Genomic DNA, 26392 nt, shown 5'->3' on the forward strand with positions numbered 1-26392 from the left:
GTTGATTTGGGGTGGAGAGTTCTGTAGATGTCTATTAGGTCTGCTTGGTGCACAGCTGAGTTCAATTCCTGGATATCTTTGTTAACTTTCTGTCTCGTTGATCTGTCTAATATTGACAATGGAGTGTTAAAGTCTCCCATTATTATTGTGTGGGAGTCTAAGTCTCTTTGTAGGTCTCTACGGACTTACTTTATGAATGTGTGCTCCTGTATTGGGTGCATATATATTTAGGATAATTAGCTCTTGTTGTTGAATTGATCCCTTTACCATTATGTAATGGCCTTCTTTGTCTCTTTTGATCTTTGTTGGTTTAAAGTCTATTTTATCAGAGACTAGGATTGCAACCCCTGCCTTTTTTTGTTTTCCATTTGCTTGGTAGATCTTCCTCCATCCCTTTATTTTGAGCCTATGTGTGTCTCTGCATGTGAGATGGGTTTCCTGAATACAGCACACTGATGGGTCTTGACTCTTTATCCATTTTGCCAGTTTGTCAAACTAGAACTCAGGATTAAGAAACTCACTCAAAACCACTCAACTACATGGAAACTGAACAACCTGCTCCTGAATGACTACTGGGTACATAATGAAATGAAGGCAGAAATAAAAATGTTCTTTGAAATCAATGAGAAAAAAGACACAACATACCAGAATCTCTGGGACACATTCAAAGCAGTGTGTAGAGGGAAATTTATAGCACTAAATGCCCACAAGAGAAAGCAGGAAAGATCTAAAATTGACACCCTAACATCACAATTAAAAGAACTAGAGAAGCGAGAGCAAACACATTCAAAAGCTAGCAGAAGGCAAGAAATAACTAAGGTCAGAGCAGAATTGAAGGAAATAGAGACATAAAAAACCCTTCAAAAAATCAGTGAATCCAGGAGGTGGTTTTTTGAAAAGATCAACAAAATTGATAGACCACTAGCCAGACTAATAAAGAAGAAAAGAGAGAAGAGTCAAATAGATGCAATAAGAAATAATAAAGGGGATATCACCACCGATCCCACAGAAACACAAACTACCATCAGAGAATGCTATAAACACCTCTATGCAAATAAACTAGAAAATCTAGAAGAAATAGATAAATTCCTTGACACATACACCCTCCCAAGACTAAACCAGGAAGAAGTTGAATCTCTGAATAGACCAATAACAGGCTCTGAAATTGAGGCAATAATTAATAGCTTACCAACCAAAAAAAGTGCAGGACCAGATGGATTCACAGCTGAATTCTACCAGAGGTACAAGGTGGAGCTAGTACCATTCCTTCTGAAACTGTTCCAATCAATAGAAAAAGAGGGAATCCTCCCTAACTCATTTTATGGGGCCAGCATCATCCTGATACCAAAGCCTGGCAGAGACACAACAAAAAAAGAGAATTTTAGACCAATATCCCTGATGAACATTGATGCAAAAATCCTCAATAAAATACTGGCAAACCAAATCCAGCAGCACATCAAAAAGCTTATCCACCACGATCAAGTGGGCTTCATCCCTGGGATGCAAGGCTGGTTCAACATACGCAATTCAATAAACATAATCCAGCATATAAACAGAAACATTGATAAAAACCACATGATTATCTCAATAGATGCAGAAAAGGCCTTTGACAATATTCAACAACCTTCATGCTAAACACTCTCAATAAATTAGGTATTCAGGGATGTATCTTAAAATAATAAGAGCTATCTATGACAAACCCACAGCCAATATCATACTGAATGGGCAAAAACTGGGAGCATTCCCTTTGAAAACTGGCACAAGACAGGGATACCCTCTCTCACCACTCCTGTTCAACATAGTGCTGGAAGTTCTGGCCAGGGCAATCAGGCAGGAGAAGAAAATAAAGGGTATTCAATTAGGAAAAGAGGAAGTCAAATTGTCCCTGTTTGCAGATGACATGATTGGATATCTAGAAAACCCCATTGTCTCAGCCCAAAATCTCCTTAAGCTGATAAGCAACTTCAGCAAAGTCTCAGGATACAAAATCAATGTACAAAAATCACAAGCATTCTTATACACCAATAACAGACAAACAGAGAGCCAAATCATGAGGGAACTACCATTCACAATTGCTTCAAAGAGAATAAAATATCTAAGAATCCAACTTACAAGGGATGTGAAGGACCTCTTCAAGGAGAACTACAAACCACTGCTCAATGAAATAAAAGAGGATACAAACAAATGGAAGAACATTCCATGCTCATGGATAGGAAAAATCAATACCGTGAAAATGACCATACTGCCCAAGGTAATTTATAGATTCAATGCCATCCCCATCAAGCTACCAATGACTTTCTTCACAGAATTAGAAAAAACTACTTTAAAGTTCATATGGAACCCAAAAAGAGCCCGCATAGCCAAGTCAATCCTAAGCCAAAAGAACAAAGCTGGAGGCATCACGCTACCTGACTTCAAACTATACTACAAGGCTACAGTAACCAAAACAGTATGGTACTGGTACCAGAACAGAGATATAGATCAATGGAACAGAACAGAGCCCTCAGAAATAATGCCGCATGTCTACAACCATCTGATCTTTGACAAACCTGACAAAAACAAGAAATGGGGAAAGAATTCCCTATTTAATAAATGGTGCTGGGAAAACTGGCTAGCCATATGTAGAAAGCTGAAACTGGATCCCTTCCTTACACCTTATAGAAAAATTAATTCAAGATGGATTAAAGACTTACATGTTAGACCTAAAACCATAAAAACCCTAGAAGAAAACCTAGGCAATACCATTCAGGACATAGGCGTGGACAAGGACTTCATGTCTAAAACACCAAAAGCAATGGCAACAAAAGCCAAAATTGACAAATGGGATCTAATTAAACTAAAGAGCTTCTGCACAGAAAAAGAAACTACCATCACAGTGAACAGGCAACCTACAGAATGGGAGAAAATTTTTGCAACCTACTCATCTGACAGAGGGCTAATATCCAGAATCTACAATAAACTCAAACAAATTTACAAGAAAAAAACAACCCCATCAAAACGTGGGAGAAGGATATGAACACACACTTCTCAAAAGAAGACATCTATGCAGCCAACAGACACATGAAAACATGCTCATCATCACTGGCCATCAGGGAAATGCAAATCAAAACCTCAATGAGATACCATCTCACACCAGTTAGAATGGCGATCATTAAAAAGTCAGGAAACAACAGGTGCTGGAGAGGATGTGGAGAAATAGGAACACTTTTACACTGTTGGTGGGACTGTAAACTAGTTCAACCCTTGTGGAAGTCGATGTGGCGATTCCTCACGGATCCAGAACTAGAAATTACCATTTAACCCAGCCATCCCATTACTGGGTATATACCCAAAGGACTATAAATCAATCTGCTATAAAGACATATGCACACATATGTTTATTGAGGCACTATTCACAATAGCAAAGACTTGGAACCAACCCAAATGTCCATCAATGATAGACTGGATTAAGAAAATGTGGCACATATACACCATGGAATACTATGCAGCCATAAAAATTATGAGTTCATGTCCTTTGTAGGGACATGGATGAAGCTGGAAACCATCATTCTCAGCAAACTGTCACAAGGACAAAAAACCAAACACCGCGTGTTCTCACTCAGAGGTGGGAATTGAACAATGAGAACACATGGACACAGGAGGGGGAACATCACACACCAGGGCCTGTTGTGGGGTCGGGGGAGGTAAGAGGGATAGCATTAAGAGATATACCTAATGTTAAATGACGAATTAATGGGTGCAGCACACCAACATGGCACATGTATACATATGTAACAAACCTGCACGTTGTGCACATGTACCCTAAAACTTAAAGTATAATAACCAAAAAAAAAAAAAGTATGTCTCATTGTTGGATATCTGATGAAAAGGATATCTGATATCTTAATTTTTATTTCTTTGTTAGCAATGTTGAGCATTTTAAAAATAAGTTTACTAGCCAAATAACATTTTTTTCTGTAAATTATCTATTCTTGTCTTTTTTTTATAGTCGTTTATCTATCTGCCACCTTGTATCTTTACTTGGATGTCTACTGGAAATCACAGCTTAAGATGTCCCAAACTAACTTTCCTTTCTTCTCAAATATACTTTTCCTACAACTCCATTCTTCCAGTCTCTGAGTCCTAATACTTTGGAATCATCTTTGCTTTCTCTCCTACTGTACATCTAATCCATCAGTAAGTCTTATTGGTTATATCTTTGAAATGGATACAGCGTTTTACCGCTTCTTGCCACCTCGTTGCTTCTGCTATCTCTTACAACCTGTCTTCCTCTTTCAACACTGTATCCATGTAGTAAATTTTTTGCACAGTAGCCATAGAAATTCTTTCAAAACACATATTCAACAATGCCATGACTATGTTCAGAATCCGTTATTCTGTCCCAGTTCCCTCAAGTAAAAACCATCTCCTTACTATGACGTACATGAACCCTGTATGACCTGGTCCCTATATATCGCTCTAATCTCATCTCCTACTTTTCTCACCCTTGCTCACTCTGCTCAAGCCATCTTTGCCTCCATACTTTGCTTGAAAATCCCATGCATACCTTTAATTTCAGACATTCGTTGTTTTTGTTTCATCTGACTACTATAATGCTCTGCCCACTGAGATCTGCATGGATCTCTTCCAAACTAGTTTGCTTTAATAAACATTATTTACAATTTCTGATATTCACAATGTCATAATATATGACAATATAACTATGAGAAAGATAAAGTCCATTCTTCATGCCCTTAAGGTATTTTAAATATGGTATCAATGCTCATATATTAACCAAGTTGGGGGCAGAGGGGAAGTATGAGTGGATATGGCAACCAGTCATAAATCACCACATTCTCATAGTAGTGATATGGTACTACTTATTTTGGAGAGCATCCTAAGTTCTTCAAACTTAATTTATTTAGATCTGATTTATTTATTTTATGCTACTTTAGAAGTACCTAAAATATTACATATAAATTATGTATTTGAATTAACATAAGCTGTATTATATAAATGTGTCTGTCCAGTTTTAAATGAATCTGTTTAGTTATAATACATTATTATAAATTACTCAATTGTTTAAAATAATTCCTGAAATCTTTCATTATGAAAACATGGTTGAAATCTTCTAATTTCTTTACTTTGGAAGAACAAAATTTTAAATAATATAGAGAGTGGAATATTACATTTCATTTTATTAAGAAATCTTCCTTTTATGTAATCACATACCTCTTTTGGTTATCATCAAAATCCACCCCCCCCCACTTTTTTTTTTTTTTTTTGAGACAGTGTCTCGCTCTGTTGCTCAGGCTGTAGTGCAGTGGCGCAATCTCAGCTCATTGCAGCAACCTCTGCCTCCCGGGTTCAAGTGATTCTCCTGCCTCAGGCTCCCGAGTAGCTAGGATTACAGGTGCCTGCCACTATGCCTGGCTAATTTTTGTAGTTTTAGTAGAGACGGGGTTTCATCATGTTAGCCAGGCTTGTCTCGAACTCCTGACCTCAAGTGATCTGCCTGACTCGGCCTCCCAAAGTGTTAGGATTACAGGCGTGAGCCAATGTGCCTGGCCAAAATCACTTTTTAAAATTGAGAGATTTTATTGGTAAGCTTTTGTTATCAGGAACATTTACATATGGGAAGACTAATTTTCTATCAATTTTGGATGAATCAAGTGCTTTTTAGTTGAATTTCTCTTTTTTCCAAGAAAAAATTTTATTGATGTATTGCCTTTATACTGAAAATTGGACAAGTTGTTACGTTACTGCTTAATGAATTCTTACAAAGTGAATACATGCATGTAATTAACAAATAGAACATTACTATCACTTCACAAGTCTACCTTCTAGTCACTAATCCCTGACAAGAGTGAATGCTCTCCTGACTTCTAACAAATTAGGCCTCCTTATTTTTGAATACTTGCAAAAATCAGTTCTATAAGAGAAAATGATGTAAAATGACAATTCATAATCTCATATAAAAATTATAATTTTAAGTAAGAAAAGAAACAATCTTGAAAATACGTTTGGTATGTTTTATTGTAAGATATGTTTCTAGTAAATAATTAGCTGTTCTCATACTCAGAATCCCGCCCATTGTCAGTTCCTGTTAAAGCCATGTTGAATATATCTGAAAGCTGTAGAAGTCCTGAAGAAAGAATGAAGGAATTTATTGGAATTGTTTGGAATGCAGTGAAGCATCTCACACTACAGGTAAAATAAAAGAAATATTATGGATATAATTTCTATTATCTTTTTTAATTCCCAGCATTGTTAATATTGGTAAGACTTTTCTCACATGTAACAATTATGTATGCCATCTCATTTTCTTAATTTAGTTGAAAATAATTGGTGTACTTCACTTATCCTAAACATAATTTTATGAAACTCATATGATCTTCCTTGTAGTTATAAAAATATACACATTTTGACATGTTTCTTAAATTAAAAAACTTTAGTTCATTCTACTTTTTGTTTAAGCATTATTTTCACAATTTTAAGTGCTTAATGTTCATACAGATCCATTCTTATCTCAGAACTGAGATAAAGTCTGAGTTGGAATTAAATTAACATGAAAGAGTTATCTAATTATTTTTTCTACATAATTATAAGTTAAATATGAAAATTATAATAGCTATTTCCTTATTGTTATTTTCTTCTCATTGATTTTTACTTTAAAATGAACAATTTTATCTTATTGAATTACTTTCTTTCAAGATCATGTTTAACCTGACTAAAATATACAATTAGATGCTTATTTGATAAGCTAACAGTTGTAAATTTTAGTTTTTGCATAGGATTTTTTCTCTGTGATACCAGAGGCATTCTTATAGAATTTTATATGTACCAGATAGTAATATCAAAGGCTTAAGTCAAAGCCTTTCACTTTGACTTAGGATATAAAAGTTGCAATAGAAACTTGTTCCCACCTTACTCTGAGAACAAGGTTTTGTAATCTACAAAATTACAACTATATTAAGCCCATAGAGATCTGAGGTCTTAAATTGACATTACCATAACAGCAGTGTGCTAAAATCCAAAAAAGTGACAAGCAACTAACTTTTTGAAACTCAACAATCTCAGAAAACTCCAAGAAGAATATATAAAAAGGAGAACATAGCTAAGTACCTAGTAGTCAAGCTACTGAAAACTTACGGAGAACATTTGGTGTTATTTTATTTTATTTAAAGTGAGAAGATCTTTATTTATCAATATTCTTGTTTACCTGAAGACTATACTGGAAGAAGCTGAAATTATAAGTAAAGCAGACCTATATATGTATTTCTTAGCAATGTAATATTGGGGAGTTTTTTCTTGTTTCTGTGTCCAGAAGTTGGAGATTATAATATCTTCTTCATGAAGAGGATGGAAAATATACAGTGATAAAGTATATGAAAGCAACTGACAAAATTTATTCATTTATTGATTCGTTTTGCAAAAGTTACCATACTGTATTCAGAGAACATACTGAAGAAAACTAATGCAGTCCTGTCCTCATGAAGATCATAGTTTGGCAAGGAGAGACATTCATTAAATGATTGTACTTAAAATAATTTGACTATAATGATGATGATCCTGCTTCATGAACATATGTGTCAATTAAGCTAACCCTAGAAGAATCAGGAAACATTTGGGTACTCAATAACACTTGTGTTTTCTTTCTCTATTCCATCTTTCTCTCCTGTAGCTGTAGCTTTTCTCTAAAGCAGCTGAAGGCTGCACTGCCCTTAAGCAGGCAGACAAGAAGTGATGGAGATAACACCCCTGGGATTATCTTCACCCACCACGGGAAATGATTCTGTGGCATTCCTTGTCTGTCAGTGTGTCCTCAGTAGAATTAAGCTCCAGGTGTCCAGGGCTTACCAGCATATCCATTTTGGTTACTGTCCTTTTAAGAAAATTTTAGAAGTGGGTAGACAGTAAAGGCCTGTTATATACAGATTAAAAACATTAAAAATGACTCCTTACGTCTTATTAGAAACAATGGAGGCCAGAAGACAATAGAATAACACTTTTATGTGCTGAGGAAAATCAGCACATAACATAGAATTAACATAGAATTCTCTAGTCAGCAAAGTATTCATCAAAAATGTTGGCCAATAAATACATAAAGACAGAACTTTTCTCCAATAGAAATTTACTGCAAGATATTCTGATAGAAGTTATTTAGGCTGAAAGGAAATTATAACAGATAGAATCTTGGTTTTTCAGAAAGTAATAAAGTATATTAGAAAGTATAAATAGTTGGAAAACAACTGACTATTGAAAAAAAATAGTATTCAAGGAGAAAGCTTTAGTGTGTTTTAGTCTTTTGGCTGTTAGCTTCTTTCCTCTTTATTTTCCAGTTAACTTTTTGTTTGTTTGTTTTCTGTTTTTGGACAGAATCTTACTCTGTCGCCCAGGCTGGAGTGCAGTGATGCGATCTCAACTCATTGCAACCTTCGCCTCCCAGGTTCAAGCAATTCTTCTGCCTCAGTCTCCCCAGTAGCTGGAATTGCAGGCACCCACCACCACGCCCAGCTAATTATTTTGTATTTTTAGTAGAGATGGGTTTCACCATGTTGGTCAGGCTGGTCTAGAATTTCTGATCTCAGGTGATCTGCCTGCCTTGGCCTCCCAAAATGCTGGGATTACAGGTGTGAGCCACTGCACTTGGCCTTAGTTAAATTTAGCATTAAAAAATATGTGGCGGCCGGGCGCGGTGGCTCAAGCCTGTAATCCCAGCACTTTGGGAGGCCGAGGCGGGCGGATCACGAGGTCAGGAGATCGAGACCATCCTGGCTAACACAGTGAAACCCCATCTCTAGTAAAAATACAAAAAAATTAGCCGGACGTGTTGGCGGGCGCCTGTAGTCCCAGCTACTCGGGAGGCTGAGGCAGGAGAATGGCATGAACCCGGGAGGCGGAGCTTGCAGTGAGCCGAGATCGCGCCATTGCACTCCCGCCTGGGAGACAGAGCAAGACTCCGTCTCAAAAAAAAAAAAAATAAAAATAAAAAATATGTGGCACTTAACAAAGTAAAGGAGTTTTTATTAAGATCAAAATTCAGCTTTTAAATGAAATTTCAGTAATTTATTCAGAAAATATTTATGAAATCCCTAGTCTGTCCTACACTCCAGCCAGCCCTTAGTCCTACATATGTGAGGAAATTGTCTCTGTGAGCAACTAGAGTGAGTTTGGAAGTGTGTTCTTTCCCAGATGAGCCTGTGGATGAAAACACAGATGGTCAACACTTTTGTTGCAGCTTTTTGAGACCATAATTCAAGTATTTAACTAAGCCATACCCAGATTATTGACCCACAGAAACTGCAACAAATATCTGTTGTTTTAGGCTGTTACATTTGTGGTGATTTCTTATATAGCATAGAAAATTAATATAGACAGATACAGACACATTATGCATAGCTATAGTGTAGTCTGATTAATCACTATAAGAGATACATACCTGCCATAAAAACTTTTTAGAAATTCATCCAAAAACATCTCCAGTGCATAAAAATGCTAGTTAATATAAGAGCCAATAATCTTGATTTTAGCATTCCTATTCAGCGTTTCTTTTCTGAGCATGCCTCTTATAAGAAAATTAAGAGAAGAATGGGGGGAAGAAAGTATGGCTTGTCGTTCTTGTGTAATTAACTCTTAGCTTGCAGAGGTATGACTGTTTTAGGGACATCAGCTATATTTCACCAGTCTCAGCCGTGTTGATTCCTTTTAATGAATATCCTAATAACTCCTTGCATTGACTTACCTGTCCTTCTCCCTTAGAGATACCCTTTGTACAGTGGTAACATCTGCCACTTAATTTTTGTTATATGTTGGGCTATATGCTGAGAAAACAAAAGAGACATGATAGTTGTCATGGTCTAGCTGGGAAAAGGCTAAGTGCCATGGTATGGAGTATCCTGTAGGGATCCCCTTAGAAAACTTAATGATGAAAGAAGAGAAATGGGAATGTCAAGAGGAATGTTACTTATTGAAAGGATGCCTAGGGCATGTACTTCCTGGTTTGTGATGAATTTAGATATTATCTTAGGTAAGTATTTATTGCTTTGTAGAAGATCTAGTTGACATCATTGTGTGGTTTAGAATATGATAGCTACCAATAATATTTAGTTGTTTAATGTTTACTATAGATCTAAATGTTATTTCATGATAATAGAAGTAGTTATATTAAAAATAACCTCATTCACTCTTATCTATTTTATTAATGATTGAATAATGTGGTATAATTATCTTTTTATTGATATCATTTTGAGTAGTTCTGTAATAGGGAACATGAAAGATAGCATTCGATTACATGATTATTTGACAGCTCTGGGAAAATATTCCAATTTAAGATTCCAAGTAATATCAGAAATCTTTACACTATCTATAAACAAGTAGGTACATCAATATTCCACAATGTAGGGTATACTGGAGAATGTCTTTCTCTGGCCAGGATTAAATAACAGGAACCAGATATATTTCACTGCCTGAAATAACCAAAACATTATTGAAATATACAACACAAAGGTTTCAAACCACTAGGCAATAAGCCAAGTGGACAGTGATTCCTGAGAGACTTAAGATAAAATCAGCAGGACTTAGTAATTAATTGATTTGGGGAATCAGGGAACAGAGTCTAAGAGATCTTCTAGATTCTTGTTTTGGTGTTTGGGTGGTAGTGACGCTATTAAATGAAGTAGCTTTTCCAGGTTAGGGGCAAATAGGGATTTTGAATTTACACATGTATTTGAAATGTATGTGAGACATCCAGATATGTATTAGATATTTATATCTGGAGTTTAAAAAACAGATTAAGAGAAGAGATATAATTTTAGGAGTTATCTGCAGATGGTTTTCAAACCAGGAGAATGGGTCATTCAAGAAAGTATGTACAGTTGAAAGAGCAATGGGCCAAGAGAATACCGTTTTAAAAGTTGTTAGTAGAAGAGAGAATGTCCTTGAAGGAAATTATGTTAGTGATCAGAAGTGGAGGAGGAGAAACCAGAGAGTTCATGAAAGCAAAAAATACTTAGAATTTTAAGGAGCTACTGGTCAGCAATGTCAAATTCTAGATGTTAACTATGTGCTTTACTTGCTTATTTGTAGTATAAAATGGATAAATTAAATAATATTTAAGGTTACTTCCAACTCTAACATTATTGTATGATTCTTTTGTTTATTTTATAATGTTGCAGTACCTTCTAGCTTCATCACCAACAAACTTAATCTTATATATCACTTTGAATTAATTGTAAGTTATGATAGTGATTTTCCTCATTTTTCCTTTTTTATCTCTAATTATGGTAAAATACATATAACATAAAATTTACCTTCCTTACTATTTGGAATAAACTATATGGTTTATTTTGTGGTTCCTCAATTTGAGTAAGCTTATTGAGTATCAGTTTACATAATCATTGCAGTACCAAATAATACATCTTTATATAGGTTATCTTATATATGACCTAGGTACTTGGCTTGCCTCATCCTAGTCTCGGCCCTGTGTTAAACATACTATATATTTAAACATTTCCAGATGTTAATGTATTATGAACACTTTAAAAGATAAAATTAGATTCTCATTAAATGATTACTATTTAGACTCCGAAAATCTGAGTTTTATTTATTTTATTTTATTTATTTAATTTTTTTTGAGATGGAGTCTTACTTTGTCGCCCAGGCTGGAGTGCAGTGGTGCGATCTCGGCTCACTGCAAGCTCCACCTCCCAGGTTCACGCCATTCTCCTGCCTCAGCCTCCCCAGTAGCTGGGACTACAGGCGCCCGCCAACTCGCCCAGCTAATATTTTTGTATTTTTAATAGAGACGGGGTTTCACCGTGTTAGCCAGGGTGGTCTCCATCTCCTGACCTCGTGATCCACCCGCCTCGGCCTCCCAAAGTGCTGGGATTACAGGCGCCACCCGCCTCGGCCTCCCAAAGTGCTGGGATTACAGGCGTGAGCTTTTATTTTTAAAAGCGTTGTCCATTTTTTAAGATGTTTTATGAGCCAAAATATAAAACAGAAAACCCTGCAAGTTGTCATCAGATAAAACAGGACATCATAACTTAAAGGTTTTGAAGGATTATTCTTTTAGTGGAAGTTTGAGCAAGTAATTATGTTTGGAACCACAGTTTCTGCAAAGTTGATGTTGGAGCCAAAGTTGGTATTTGCTAAACCCATATTATTTTTTACTTAGAATAGAAACATGTATATTATATAAAATCATTAACAATATTTGCTGTAACCTATTTGTTTTTCAGTGTAGAAGAAGGAGTTTCCATACTTAATTATAATGGATTATTTTATAATACTCCATGTAGTCTTGGACAGTCTTTTTTTTTTTTTTTTTTAAATATATGAACTTTGGGGCCGGGCACGGTGGCTCCCATCTGTAATCCCAGCACTTTGGAAGGCCTCAGCAGGCAGACGACTTGAGGTTAGGAGTTCAACACCAGCATGGCTAACATGGTGAAAGCTGGTGTCTACTAAAAATGCAAAAATTAGCTGGGCTTGGTGGTGCCCACCTGTAGTCCTACCTAGTCTGGAGGCTGAGGCAGGAGAATCGCTTGAACCTGGGTGGTGGAGGTTGCAGGGAGCCGAGATTGCGCCACTGCACTCCAGCCTGGGTGACAGAGCGAAACTCTGTCTCAAAAATAAGAATTAAAAAAATAAAAATATATGAACTTTGGGGGCCTTTTAACAATAGATTAGCATAAGTTCACCTGTTCTTTCCAAGTTTTCTATACCTGCTCATTAACAAAGATTCTATTAAAGCTATGTTTTTATTCCAGAAGCACATAATTGGCAATAGTATGTAGCTGATAAAATAGAAATGTGCTGGCTAGAATTTACTCCTTTCTAGGAAAACATTTCTCTGCTTATTGCCAGACTTAGCTTTTTTTTGGTCATTTACATCGAAGTTCATCTTGCTGTCCTATGACATTTACTAGCATTTTCTTTTCTTCCTTTTTTATTGTACTCTCTGAGTTCTTCCGAGTGGACTGAAGTCTTCTGAGTTTAATGGCATTTTTAATTTCAATACCAAGCATTCTGGTCTCTTTCTTTTGATAATAATGCTGTTATTCCTTTAGGGAACTACTTCCCACATTCTGTGTTATTTTGATGAGAGTGTCAGTCAAGGTGTCTCAAGCAGCATAAGCCAGTTAAGCTGGGCCAGTTGAATTCTCTCTTCTAGGAAGTTACATCTAGAGCATGACTAGTGATGAAAAAAATCATACTGCTTGATGTCCTGATGTCCAGTAAACTCCTTGGCCTTTATTTTCAGGATTAAATAGGAGTAGACATTTTAGGCCAGAGAGATCAACTATCAATCATGCTAATTATAAAAGTAAGATTTTATATTTAATCCTTATAAATTTTGCACACAGGCCCACATTCTTATTTATAGGCATTGAACAAGTGACAGCCATTGCATGGCAGTTTGTTAGGAGGAAGTCTGGAATTCAAATCTAGGAATTTTTAATGTCTTCCCTTGACAAGATTTTTATGGAAAAAGTGTGAAGATTTATAACACTTACTCTGGAAAGGATGACAACCAAGACAACCAACTCTAGGCTTTTAATCTATGGCCCCAAATGGGGTATATTTAAATTTCTACTACATATGATGATATCCAAAATATTTTCATGATGCACTGAAAATTTATCAATAGGAAAACTGTGGTTTGGGTGATAGTTTATGTATTTGTTGTAGTGCAAATGGAATACTACTTATTTTAATGGCCCCTGTATACATAGATAGTGAAACCGTAAGCAACAGCATTTGAAAATAAATGTACTGTGAACAGGTTTTATAAATCTATGGAGGCTAATAATATATGGGATCTCGCCTATAGGAGAGACTTGGTGTTATTTGTTGACTTTCTTTCCTTAGCAAACGTTTGGGTAACACTTACTGTGTTAAATATATATGTCAATGCTATGATTTCCCCCGTTAACAGATGAGGAAACTGAAGTCATGGAGAGATGAAATAGCTTGTCAAATATCCCACAGCTGTGTCGAATTCATCTGGTTAACAAATCAGTTTTATTAATCACCTTAGAGGTTGCCTCTGGAATGAAATGATGAACAACATGCATGAAGCAATTATTTTCATTACCATATCTGATGAAAATAATTGCTTAATTGTTTCTACTTGTTTAACAATTATTTATTGAGTACATAGTACGTGCACCACTGCACAATGTACAGAAACTATATAGTGTAGAAAATATGCAAATGTTTGACTTCATAAAGCTTATGTTCTAGTGAGAATTCTGTAAGGATATTAATACTTGAAAGTGATCTTGTTTTAAGCTTTTTTAGGGCTGGCACTATGTCTTTTGTCTCTGTATTCCTGACTTCCAGGTCAGTTCATGATAGATGTTAGAGAATACATGAATAAAAGAGAGAAAAAGTAATGAAATGCAACATACAATGTTCCTTTATTTTTGTTTTTTATTTGAAACCGTTTCCTGAAGAGTAACATACACTTATATAGAAAACATTTGGTACTGTAGAAATTATGCAAAATATAAATAGCATTACATTTTCAAGTTGTAAATAAAAATAAATATATTATTTGGGAATAGGAAATATGTTACTGAAAAGGGAAGAAAGTGTGGCACAACATTTCAAAGCTTTTATTTATAAAGTGGTTTATGTGATGGGCAGTGACTAATTAAGATTTTCAGATTAGTGGGTAAATAAAATCTATCTTAGTCTCTTCTTTTTAGCTGAATTGGGATCACAATTATAGAGCACTAAAAGAAAAATCTAAGTTTCTCAAACCTCACATATAGGGGCAAGGACTTACAAAGGCATATATCTTTCAAATGGCACATAAACTAGAAACTTCAGGGAAAAAATGCATTGCAATCACTTCATTTATTAAAATAAGAATAACAAATAATTTTTACTTTATTGGTTTATCTTCAGTATATGATACTTAGATATGTAGCCCTTGACCTAGTAGGAATCAAAATAGAGGTGGTTCCACTTCAAGCATTTGTAATAATCCCTTCACTTTAACACATGAATGTGTTCAGTATTGGCAAAAGAACACGTTGCTACCAAAACTGAAACAAGATCCTTGAAACAGAAAGGATGTTGCCATGGAAAAATGAAGTAACACTCAGTGCAGCTGTGATGCATTCATGAATAGGATATTTTTTTAAAAGATCATTTGTGTTTGGTGTGGCTCAGAGGGTCCCAACCAGATGGTTTCCATGAACATGATCTGACCCCCAGCTTGAGGACTTCTTACTGGCAGATTACTTCATTTTCTTTCCCTTGGATTGTCAGATCCTTACATTAATTCAGAATTTACTGCTGCAGATTTATATTCAGTAATATAAATCACTCAACATTTTACATTAAAACCACAATTTTATACATACAGTTTAACAGTTATTTTAAAAGTGTAAAAAGATTTATGTGATAGCTTTAGTATATATAATAGATAAAACATTATAATAATTTTGAGTAATTTTATGATTCTTATCATTAAAGGAATTCTCACAACATATATTTTAGAAGTTTATTTTAGAGTTGTTATGTATCTGATGCTACTATACTGTTGATTCTGTTTACATTGCTCACATTGTTTACACTTGATGAAATAATTGATTTTTAAATTAGTGAAATTTAATGTTTTATGATTTTGGAAATTTTGGCATGATTTGAATGTTTTCCTAAGGATATGTATGCATGTGGTTGTGTATGGTAGGATACCACACTAATTACCTCACATTATTGAAAGCATTTTTAAACGTAGTATCAATACCTACATGAAGTGTTAAATACTGACACTTCATATTTTGACCTTTTAACCTGAATTAATAAAGGCTATGCTCTTAATGTGCCATTTTAAATTGTGCAACTGAAAATTACTAATGAATTATGTTAAATATTTTAAAGCATAATTGTAAGTTACCTGAGACAATATAGACTTCTATTTCAGAATAAACAAACTGCATCATGATCTTAAATCAATAAACTACTTAACACACATGTACTTTATCTAATCTGCAGTATAAGATTTTAGAACTAAAATGAGCTCATGCTTCATAAACCAATGCAGTTATTTTTGCAAAATTTTATCTGTATTTTTTGTCACTGAATTCATCAGTTTGGCCATGCCCCAAAATGTGAAGCAAAGACAAACAGATTTGTTTATTTATAGGTTGACAAATTGTTTATCATATCAAGGAATTCCAAACCTGTTACATATCATCATGCTCTCACCAGAATAGTATATTAGGCCCAAGAGAAGAGATGTTGCTATTATCTTTTAAAAATGTAGTCTTTTTGCTAACATAGTTTCGTTGAATATCCAAGAATTTATGAATTAAAAAAATTATTTTGTATCACACCTCCAGATAACATCTTTTTATGTGAAATGTTTTGTAGGAAATCAACCAATCATAGTTTGTATTTTCTCAATAACTTAAGTATCGTAGGCTGTTGGAGCAATTTGATGATGAGATACACAATATTACTTTATAAGCACCACTAAGACAAATAGATTTTACATTGCTTCTGAATTAAGAAGTCATGATGAATTCAGTTTTGGGGTTGGGCTTACTTTGTCTCCTTATCTTAATCTCTGAGGTCCTGGCAACTTAATGTAACTCTACTGGGGATAGGAGAACATTAAGATAATACATGAAATTACAATTTAGGTAATTTGAAGAATGAAAAAAGCAAGAAATAATGCTCTGATTTTTAAGTCTTCTGATTTGTCCTATTACCATGTATTTATGTATAATAAATCTGATACATGTATGTATACTTGAATCATTGTATATAAAAAGTGAAAGTATGTGATATAAACATTTTCTTTAATGGTTGTCTACTGTTATAAATCGAATGTTTTAAACAATGTTTTCTTATATTCTAGTCTGTAAAGTAAAAATGGAAGGACTAAATTCACATAAAAATAGCCCTTTTTATAAAAAGTAATAGCAATAAAATGCTAGGTAGTTCTAGGCCTTATCTGGTGTTAACAAAATTTTCTAATAAACCACAAAAGAAAGAGTGTTTTCTGATCTTCTTTTGCCAGCACACTTTTTTTTTTTTTTTTTCTTTTTTTTTTGAGACGGAGTCTCGCTCTGTCGCCCAAGCTGGAGTGCAGTGGCGCAATCTTGGCTCACTGCAAGCTCTGCCTCCCGGGTTCACGCCATTCTCCTGCCTCAGCCTCTCCCAGTAGCTGGGACTACAGGCGCCCGCCACCACGCCCGGCTAATTTTTTGTATTTTTAGTAGAGACGGGGTTTCACCGTGGTCTCGATCTCCTGACCTCGTGATCCGCCCGCCTCGGCCTCCCAAAGTGCTGGGATTACAAGCTTGAGCCACCGCGCCCGGCCTTGCCAGCACACTTTCTAACTCAATCTTGTTTCTTGGAAAAGACTATGGAAGGGCAGATCATCTCTTGTCACTGGGCATTTTGTATCACGTTTATAACGAGAGTAAACAATACCTTTTCAAGTTTTTTTAATATTCATTAGTGAAAATAAGTCATAAAGACATAAATATGGAACATTTACTTTTTTTGGTTTTGTATTCTGGCGAAGATATTAGGTGTTTGAAGGTATATTTAGTCTAATCCAAATATTTAAATTCTGCTTTTCTTTTCTAGCTTGAAGTACAGTCTTGTTGTGTGTTTATTCCAAATGATAGCCTGCCTTCCCCAAGTACAATTGTATCTGGTGACATTCCTGGAACAGTAAGAAGTTGGTACAATGGACAAACCAGCATGCCGGGAACACTTGTCCTCTGTTTGCCTCAAATAAAGATTATTAGTGCTGGGCACAAGTATATGGAACCTCTGCAGGAGATTCCATTTGTTATCCCACGACCCATCCTTGAAGAAGGTATGTGTTAAAATTTTTTTCCTATGGTTAATGTTTTATATGGACATTTTTAGATTTGTTGGTGTTTTTAAATGTGTCAGTGTATAAGCGAATCAGTCTTCTCACTGAAAGATTTTTCCTGACCAAAGTAAATGAACTAAGTGATGCCATTTATTTCCTTCCATACCTTTTAATCTTAGTCATATATTCACATATATGTTATCTATAAAAGATCATATGCAATATAATCATTAAAATATAAACATAGGAAAAATTAACTTGGGAAGAAAGTTGGTTTTGGATATTATCATTAGGCTGACCTAAGAATGATAAGTAGATTGATCTTAATTTAAGCTACTTGATTTATGTATGAATGTATTTTAAATATATAAATAATTGTGTGAATATATTATTTAGCAAGTGTAATGTATTTTTAGATTTCTCATTTGTTTATACAAAGTAATTATATGATGATTAGAGTCATGATCCTTTCTCCAATATATATATACTTAATTTCTCATATTGCTGTGTTTTCAGTTATGAATTCATAACCTTTTGAACTTTGGCGTATTCATTTCAAACAAAATGTGAATCTGGAAAGATTTTGAGTCGTAAAGTAATCTGAATATATATTATAATAACAAGGCTCAAATTTTTGACAGTGCTAAATAGGTCAACACCTTGTTCATATTATTAGGATGTAAGTGTATGAATCCTGGTATCACTGAAATTTCTACATACTGTCACTGAAAAGCAGACATAGCCTGTATAATTTTTGATCTCTACTTTGATATTGGTTTCTCTCTCGTTTTCTCTATACTGAAATTTCTATTGAAATCTACTTTTCTTATATTCATTAACAGAAAGCATGATTTCACTGAGAGACATTTTTGGTCCTTAATAATATGAATACTATTATCGTACAATCATAGAATTTTAAGGTTAAAGAGAACGTTTTTAGAGTATATGGTCTTTTGTGACTGGTTTCTTTCATTTAATATTTTTAAGATTGAATCATGTTGTAGCAGTCTTTGTTGTTTTTATGGCTGAATAGTATTCCATCTTATGGACATATCAAATTTTTTTGATTCATTCATCAGTTGATGGACAGTTGAGGTTGTTTTCACTTTTTGGCTTTTATGAGAAATCCTGGTATAAACATTCTTTTACAGCATTTTTGTGTGGATTTGTTTTAATTTCTTTTAGCTATATGCCCAGGACTAAAATTGTTGTATCGTATAGTAACTATGTTTGAGCTTTTCAGGAATTGCCAGACTGTCATCCAAACTGTCTGCACCATTTTACAATACCACATTAATGTACAAAGGTTCTAATTTTTTCACATCTTTGTCACTATTTGTTATTACCTGCTTTGTTTCTTTTTCTTTTCTTTTTTTTTTTATTTTGTTCTAGCCATCCTAGACAATAACCTCTTAAACTGGAGAGAGCAACTAATTTTAAGTGTTTTTTTTTTCTTTTTCTTTTTCTTTTTTTTTTTTTTTTGAGATGGAATCTGGCTCTGTTGCCTGGGCTGGAGTACAGTGGCAAAATCCTGGCTCACTGTAGCCTCCGCCTCCCGGGCTCAAACAATTCTCCTGCCTCAGCCTCCTGAGCAGGTGGGACTACAGGCACTTGCCACCACACCCAGCTAATTTTTATATTTTTAGTAGAGTCAGGGTTTCACCATATTGGCCAAGCTGGTCTCGAACTCCTGACCTCGTGATCCACCCGCCTTGGCCTCCCAAAGTGTTGGGATTACAGGTGTGAGCCACTGCACCTGGCCAAATTAAAGAACTGTTTTTAAGAACTGTGTTGGTCAGGCAGAGAGTAAATAGATTGATTTACTACATCATTTAATATACTAAATACACATCTTAATATTTATAAAACTGAAGCTTACATTATGAAAATGGTGTTTATTTTTACTATAAAAATAGTAAAAGTGGTATGAAGTGGAATCTCATTGTGGTTTTGGTTTGCATTTCCCTAATGACTAATAATGTCGAACTTATTTTTGTGTGCTTGTTGGTCATTTGTATATCTTCTTTAACATTTTACTTCTTTTTATTTATTTTTTTGGATCGGGTTTTGTTCTTGCTGAGGCTGAAGTGCAGTGGTGCAATCACGGCTCACTGCTGCCTTGAGCTCCAGAGCTCAATTGATCTTCCCACCTCCTGAGTAGCTGGGAGTACAGGCACAGGCCACCATGTCTGTCTAATTTTTTAATTTTTGTGGAGGTGGGGTTTCACCGTGTTTCACAGGTTGGTATTGAACTCCTGGGCTCAAGTGACCCGCCTGCCTCAGCCTCCAAAAGCACTGGGATTATAGATATGAGTCACCCTGCCCAGCCTAATATTTTCTTCTATTCAAATCTTTTGCCTACTTTTTAGTTGTATTTTTAGTAGAGTCAGAGTTTCACCATATTGGCCAGGCTGGTCTCAAACTCCTGACCTCAGACTTCTTATAGTTGAGTTGTAAGAGTTCTTTATTATATTCTAGATACTAGACCCTTATACATGATTTGCAAGTATTTTCTCCTATTCTATACATTGTCTTTTCACTTCATTGATGGCTTTCTGTCATATAAACATTTGTAATATAAAATTTTTATAATATGAATATTTATATTATAAATTTTGTAGTATAAACATTTGGCAAGACTTCATCTCTACAAAAAATTTAAAAGTTATCCAGATGTTGTAGCTTGAGCCTATAGTCCTAGCTACACGGGAGGTTGAGGTGGGAGGATTGCTGGAGTCCAGGAGTTCCAGGATGCAGCAAGCTATGATCGCACCACTGCACTCCAGCCTAGGCAACAGAGCAAGACCCTGTCTCTTTACATTAATTCACTAAATATATATAATACATGATACATAATATGTAATATATACTATTTTTATTATAATTATAAATTGTACAAATATATGTAAATATAAACATAATGTAAAAAGTTTTCCTGTGCTATGTTGGAAATTATTTTCTCGCTGTTCTTTTTTTTTTTTTTTTTATTTATTTATTTATTTATTTATTTATTTTTTTAATTATACTTTAGGGTTTTAGGGTATATGTGCACAATGTGCAGGTTTGTTACATATGTATCCATGTGCCATGTTGATTTCCTGCACCCATTAACTCGTCATTTAGCATTAGGTGTATCTCCTAATGCTGTCCCTCCCCCCTCCCCCCACCCCACAACAGTCCCCGGAGCGTGATGTTCCCCTTCCTGTGTCCATGAGTTCTCATTGTTCAATTCCCACCTATGAGTGAGAACATGCGGTGTTTGGTTTTTTGTCCTTGCGATAGTTTACTGAGAATGATGTTTTCCAGTTTCATCCATGTCCCTACAAAGGACACGAACTCATCATTTTTTATGGCTGCATAGTATTCCATGGTGTATATGTGCCACATTTTCTTAATCCAGTCTATCGTTGTTGGACATTTGGGTTGGTTCCAACTCTTTGCTATTGTGAATAGTGCCGCAATAAACATACGTGTGCATGTGTCTTTATAGCAGCATGATTTATAGTCCTTTGGGTATATACCCAGTAATGGGATGGCTGGGTCAAATGGTATTTCTAGTTCTAGATCCCTGAGGAATCGCCACACTGACTTCCACAATGGTTGAACTAGTTTACAGTCCCACCAACAGTGTAAAAGTGTTCCTATTTCTCCACATCCTCTCCAGCACCTGTTGTTTCCTGATTTTTTAATGATGGCCATTCTAACTGGTGTGAGATGGTATCTCACTGTGGTTTTGATTTGCATTTCTGTGATGGCCAGTGATGAGGAGCATTTCTTCATGTGTTTTTTGGCTGCATAAATGTCTTCTTTTGAGAAGTGTCTGTTCATGTCCTCTGCCCACTTTTTGATGGGGTTGTTTGTTTTTTTCTTGTAAATTTGCTTGAGTTCATTGTAGATTCTGGATATTAGCCCTTTGTCAGATGAGTAGGTTGCAAAAATTTTCTCCCATTGTGTAGGTTGCCTGTTCACTCTGATGGTAGTTTCTTTTGCTGTGCAGAAGCTCTTTAGTTTAATGAGATCCCATTTGTCGATTTTGGCTTTTGTTGCCATTGCTTTTGGTGTTTTAGACATGAAGTCCTTGCCCACGCCTATGTCCTGAATGGTATTGCCTAGGTTTTCTTGTAGGATTTTAATGGTTTTAGGTTATTAGAAATTAACACCATTTCCACAAAGTATGATTTAGTTTTAGAAATATTAAGATGCATACTTCATTTATTAAATGATGTAGTAAATCAGTCTATTTGCTCTCCATCTGAACAACACAGTTCTTAAAACACTTGAATCCTCTCCAGATTAAGAGGTTATTGTCATAAATTTTCTTTGATTTTTAAAACTTGGTATCATTATTTTGTAATATAATTGCTTAGATTTGGCATATACAGAACTAAGGCAGAGGTTGGAAAACTTTCTCAACAAAGTGGCAGACTTAATGACTGGATTAGTTATGGATAGGGAAGGAGAGAAAAAAATCTGTAGAATAACTCCATGGTTCTTAGCTTAGATGTCTATGTACATATTTATATAGTTAATATTATGGTTAGGAACAAAGAAAGAGGGCCAGTTTTTGGTGTGCACGGTGGGATGGATGAATTTAGTTTGGTCCATATGGTGAAGTATCCATGGGACATTTAAGTAAATAAATCTGATGAGCTGCTGCATATATGGATCTAGAGCTCTAAAGAGGGATCGTAGTTAGAGACACAAAATGACCACAGGGAAAACATGAAAAAAGATGGGATCATTCAAAGTCATTTATAGAGTGACAAATGAAGTGGCATCTGCGTATAACAAGGCAGGGAACAGTAATGTTATGGGATGAGAAAGGAAGGAATAATTTGTGATGGAAGCTACCAATAGAAGGTCAGGTAAGTGAGGAAACACTGTGGGGAAAAACTGTGAGGCACTAGTCTTACGGAAGACATGAGATTGGATCATGTATAAATGATTAGATCATTTATAAATGTAGCCAATAAGATAAGGACTAAAAACTATAAGATTTCACAATTTTAGGTAACTGGTTTCTTTTATCACAGTATTTTCAGAAGAATGATTTTTTTTTTTTTTTATTTGAGATGGAGTCTTGCTCTGTTGCCCTGCTGGAGTGCAGTGGCACGCTCACTAACTGCAACCTCTGCCTCTTGGGTTCAAGCAATTCTCCTGCCTCAGCCTCTTGAGTAGCTGGGACTGTAGGTGCGCCCCACCATGCCCAGCTAATTTTTGTATTTTTAGTAGAGACAGGGTTTCATCATGTTGGCCAGGATGATCTTGATTTCTTTACCTCATGATCCACCCCCCTTGGCTTCCCCAAGTGCTGGGATTACAGGCATAAGCCAACATGCCTGGCAAGAAGAATAATTTTAATGCCAGTCAGTGATGGTGGCTTGAGAACTGAAAATGAAATGAAGAACTAATTTAATAAATAATTTGTTTAAAAATATTATTTGAGAAATGACAGGAGAAAAAGGATGGTACCTGAATGTATATATACTTTGATATTCTTTGGGTGCAGGAAACAGACACCAAGTCAGGATAACTAAAGCAAAAATGAAACTTAATGATTCATTGTCTCTATTCTATTATAGAAAACAACTTTGACTTTTAGTTAAAATTTTAATATTACTCCCACCATCTGACTCTGGTGGTTATGAAGACCATATGTTCAATTAAAAATTTCTTTTCTGCCGTGTGTGGTGGCTCACTCCTGTAATCCCAGCATTTGGGAGGCCAAGGTGGGCAGATCACAAGGTTAGGAGCTCAAGACCATCCTAGCCAACATGATGAAACCCTGTCTCTACTGAAATACAAAAAATTAGCCAGGCATGGTGGTGTGCGCCTGTAGTCCCAGCTACTCAGGAGGCTGATGCAGGAGAATCACTTGAACCTGGGAGGCAGAGGTTGCAGTGAGCCAAGATTGTGCCACCACACTCCAGCCTGGTGACAGAGCAAGACTCTGTCTTAAAAAGAAAAATAAATTCTTTTATCTTTTTTTTACTTGTCCTCATAACTCCTGAGAAATTATTTTTCTCTATCTTTAGCATTGCTTGTTTATTATTCTGGGATTCCAAATTTCTATTAAATTTGCAATTCTTTGAAACCAATTATTTAGATTCATGATGGAATAGACCACAAAGAACATATTCGTATGTAACTAAGATTATATACTCAAACCTTTTATTTTTTATGAAAATATTTTGGTATATTGTATCTGTTAATATTTATCTGACTTTATAAGCAGAAAATATGGTACAAAATTTAATAATTTAAAAAACTACTCAGGATTATCATTGTGAATGCAACCAGAATAAATATAATAAAATGAGACCTTTTTATTTATATCTTAAAACTTTTTCAGTATACTGAGAAATGTAAAAATGACATAAATTTGATTCCAGTACACCTTGAAACATAATCTACAACTTTATAGGTAAGGGAGTTAGTTGGCACAGCATTCTAAGGGTGTCTGGTTTTTTTTTTAATTCCTAAAACCTAGGCTGATACTTCCCTCAACCATCTGTCCTCTCTATCCCACTCAATCCTCCCGCCTTTTTTTGGATTTCCTTATTTTCCTAAATTTCCTGTATTTGTCCCATTCATTCAACAAATACATATTGAGCACCTACCATGTGGCAGTCACATAGAGAATACAGATTTGAACAAGACAGATATGGTGCTTGCTCATTGATATTTTATAAGCTACTGGTAAGAGTAGTGCAATAAATAGTCCTTGGTTGAATCTTACGTATTGCTGGCTATTGATATCTTTTCCTAAGGGTTATAAAGATTAAATGAGATACACATTACTTTAAACAGTGTCTGGTAAGTGCTCAGTAAAAACCATTATGGTTCTCAACATCCATGTAGGATTTCCAAATTCCATGGCCTGGTTTTCAATCTTTGCTGTTTCCTGGATACATTTTCTTTCCTTGGTCTCTTCTGCTGCCATGTGGAACCCTGTATGGAACTCTATCTCTGTAATAGGCTTAGAACTCTTCACTTCTTTTGATTCACTTATAGAATCCACTCACAAAGAAGTATTAAAGAATGAAGTAGAGTTTGCTGAAGACGTCCTACCATAGGGAAGAGGTGGTACTGGTGTACCCTGTATCAAACAGTCTTTAAAGTGGCTGTTAGTCTCTTAGACATGTTTGTACAACACAATGCTTATTTGGCTCTTTTCTCTTCCTCTTTAATCTCTTGACCAAAGTAATTTGAAATTCCTCTCCTTTTGTCATGCAGAGTAATTTATTTTTGCGTGCAATCCTTTTCATGGCTTCCTTTCAATCTTAGGGTACATTTAAAAGTGCTTAACATGACCAACAAGACCCCATATGAATTGGCCCTGCCCACCTCTCCAGTTGTATTTTCTGCTACACTCCCTGCTGCTTGCTTTACCCAACTCTAGCCCTAGTAGCCTTTCTGTGTTCTTGGAATAAGCACAGCACTGTCCTATCACAGTGCCTTAGCATATTCTACAAACATGAGTTCATCCTTCCCAATCTGTCCTCTAGGCATCTTTCTCCTTCTCCTCTTTCAGGCTTCAGGGTATTTCATTTATCAGGTCCCTCCAACTCTGTGCTGTCTTTGTACTCCAGTCATCACTTTTACAAACTTTATCCTAATTTTAACTATTTTTGTTCAGTATCTGATTCCCCTACTAGGGTGAAAAGAGCAGGAGCCATACCTCTCTTGTTCGTTGCTCTATTACCGTTATTTAGCACAACACATGCCACAAAAGAGGAGCTCACTGTACATTCTCGGGCCACATGAAATTTTCAAGTCATTCACAGTAAATAGTTGTTGGTTACTCTAAGGGAGGGAGAACTTAAGAAATTAAAAAGTTACCTTCTAAATTATCTTAAGATCCATAAACAATTGAAAAATAATTCCTGGTCTTTACGAAATGAAAAAAGGGGGGAAAAAGCATTACATAGATGATTAATAGGATGAACAAAAAGTTCTCTATAGATTTGAGGCTCTGTCTATGCTGAACTTGGACTTCTAAAGTTCAAAATGAGGAACTGTTTGCTGAAATGTGTCATTTGATTTCAATTGCTGTGGAAAGGGAGAGATGATCTCTAATATAGCCAGCTCCAATCTGTGTAGGGTGTTTGGGTCAAAATCAACATCTTGAGTTTCATTAGGGAGCACTTGCAGTGAGCCTTGCGGATGTAATTTGCTACATCCAGCCAACACCTCTGAGCAGATGGATTTCTACACTATGCCTAACAGAGGTTTGTTTTTTCTTCTTTGAATGGGTTGCCTGTGACTTTTATAAAATATTTTGACAGAAATGGAATATTGAGATCATTTATAAATTAAAACTTTGCTGTTGTTGGATTTAGTGAGTTTTAATAGAAACTGATGTGAAAATTATTTAGCATCTGTGAAAAACACAGGGGCTGCTTTTCTGTGTAATTCTTGTTCACCTTAGTGGTTTATATGTATTGTTCTGTTTTTGGTTTTTTAAGTCATAGTTTTATAATCATAATTTCCACTTGTTCTGAAAGATGGTGATGTACTGTTACAATTATTTTCTTTCCAGTTTCACTTAGTGTGTTT

General features: G+C 35.3%; 1 protein-coding gene across 17 annotated transcripts in view; it reads left to right on the plus strand.

The window, feature by feature from the left end:
• The window catches only part of VPS13B (vacuolar protein sorting 13 homolog B), an 897698-nt gene that overhangs the window by 425311 nt on the left and 445995 nt on the right, over positions 1 to 26392 (plus strand). For all 17 annotated transcript variants that reach the window (XM_063642860.1, XM_055286878.2, XM_063642862.1 and 14 more), the window contains exons 22-23: positions 6062 to 6189; positions 17599 to 17833. In XM_063642860.1, coding sequence (XP_063498930.1) covers positions 6062 to 6189; positions 17599 to 17833 — 363 coding nt within the window. The remainder of the gene's footprint in view (positions 1 to 6061; positions 6190 to 17598; positions 17834 to 26392) is intronic.

This window comes from Symphalangus syndactylus, chromosome 7 (assembly GCF_028878055.3).
Source record: "Symphalangus syndactylus isolate Jambi chromosome 7, NHGRI_mSymSyn1-v2.1_pri, whole genome shotgun sequence".
Taxonomy (NCBI): Eukaryota; Metazoa; Chordata; class Mammalia; order Primates; family Hylobatidae; genus Symphalangus; species Symphalangus syndactylus.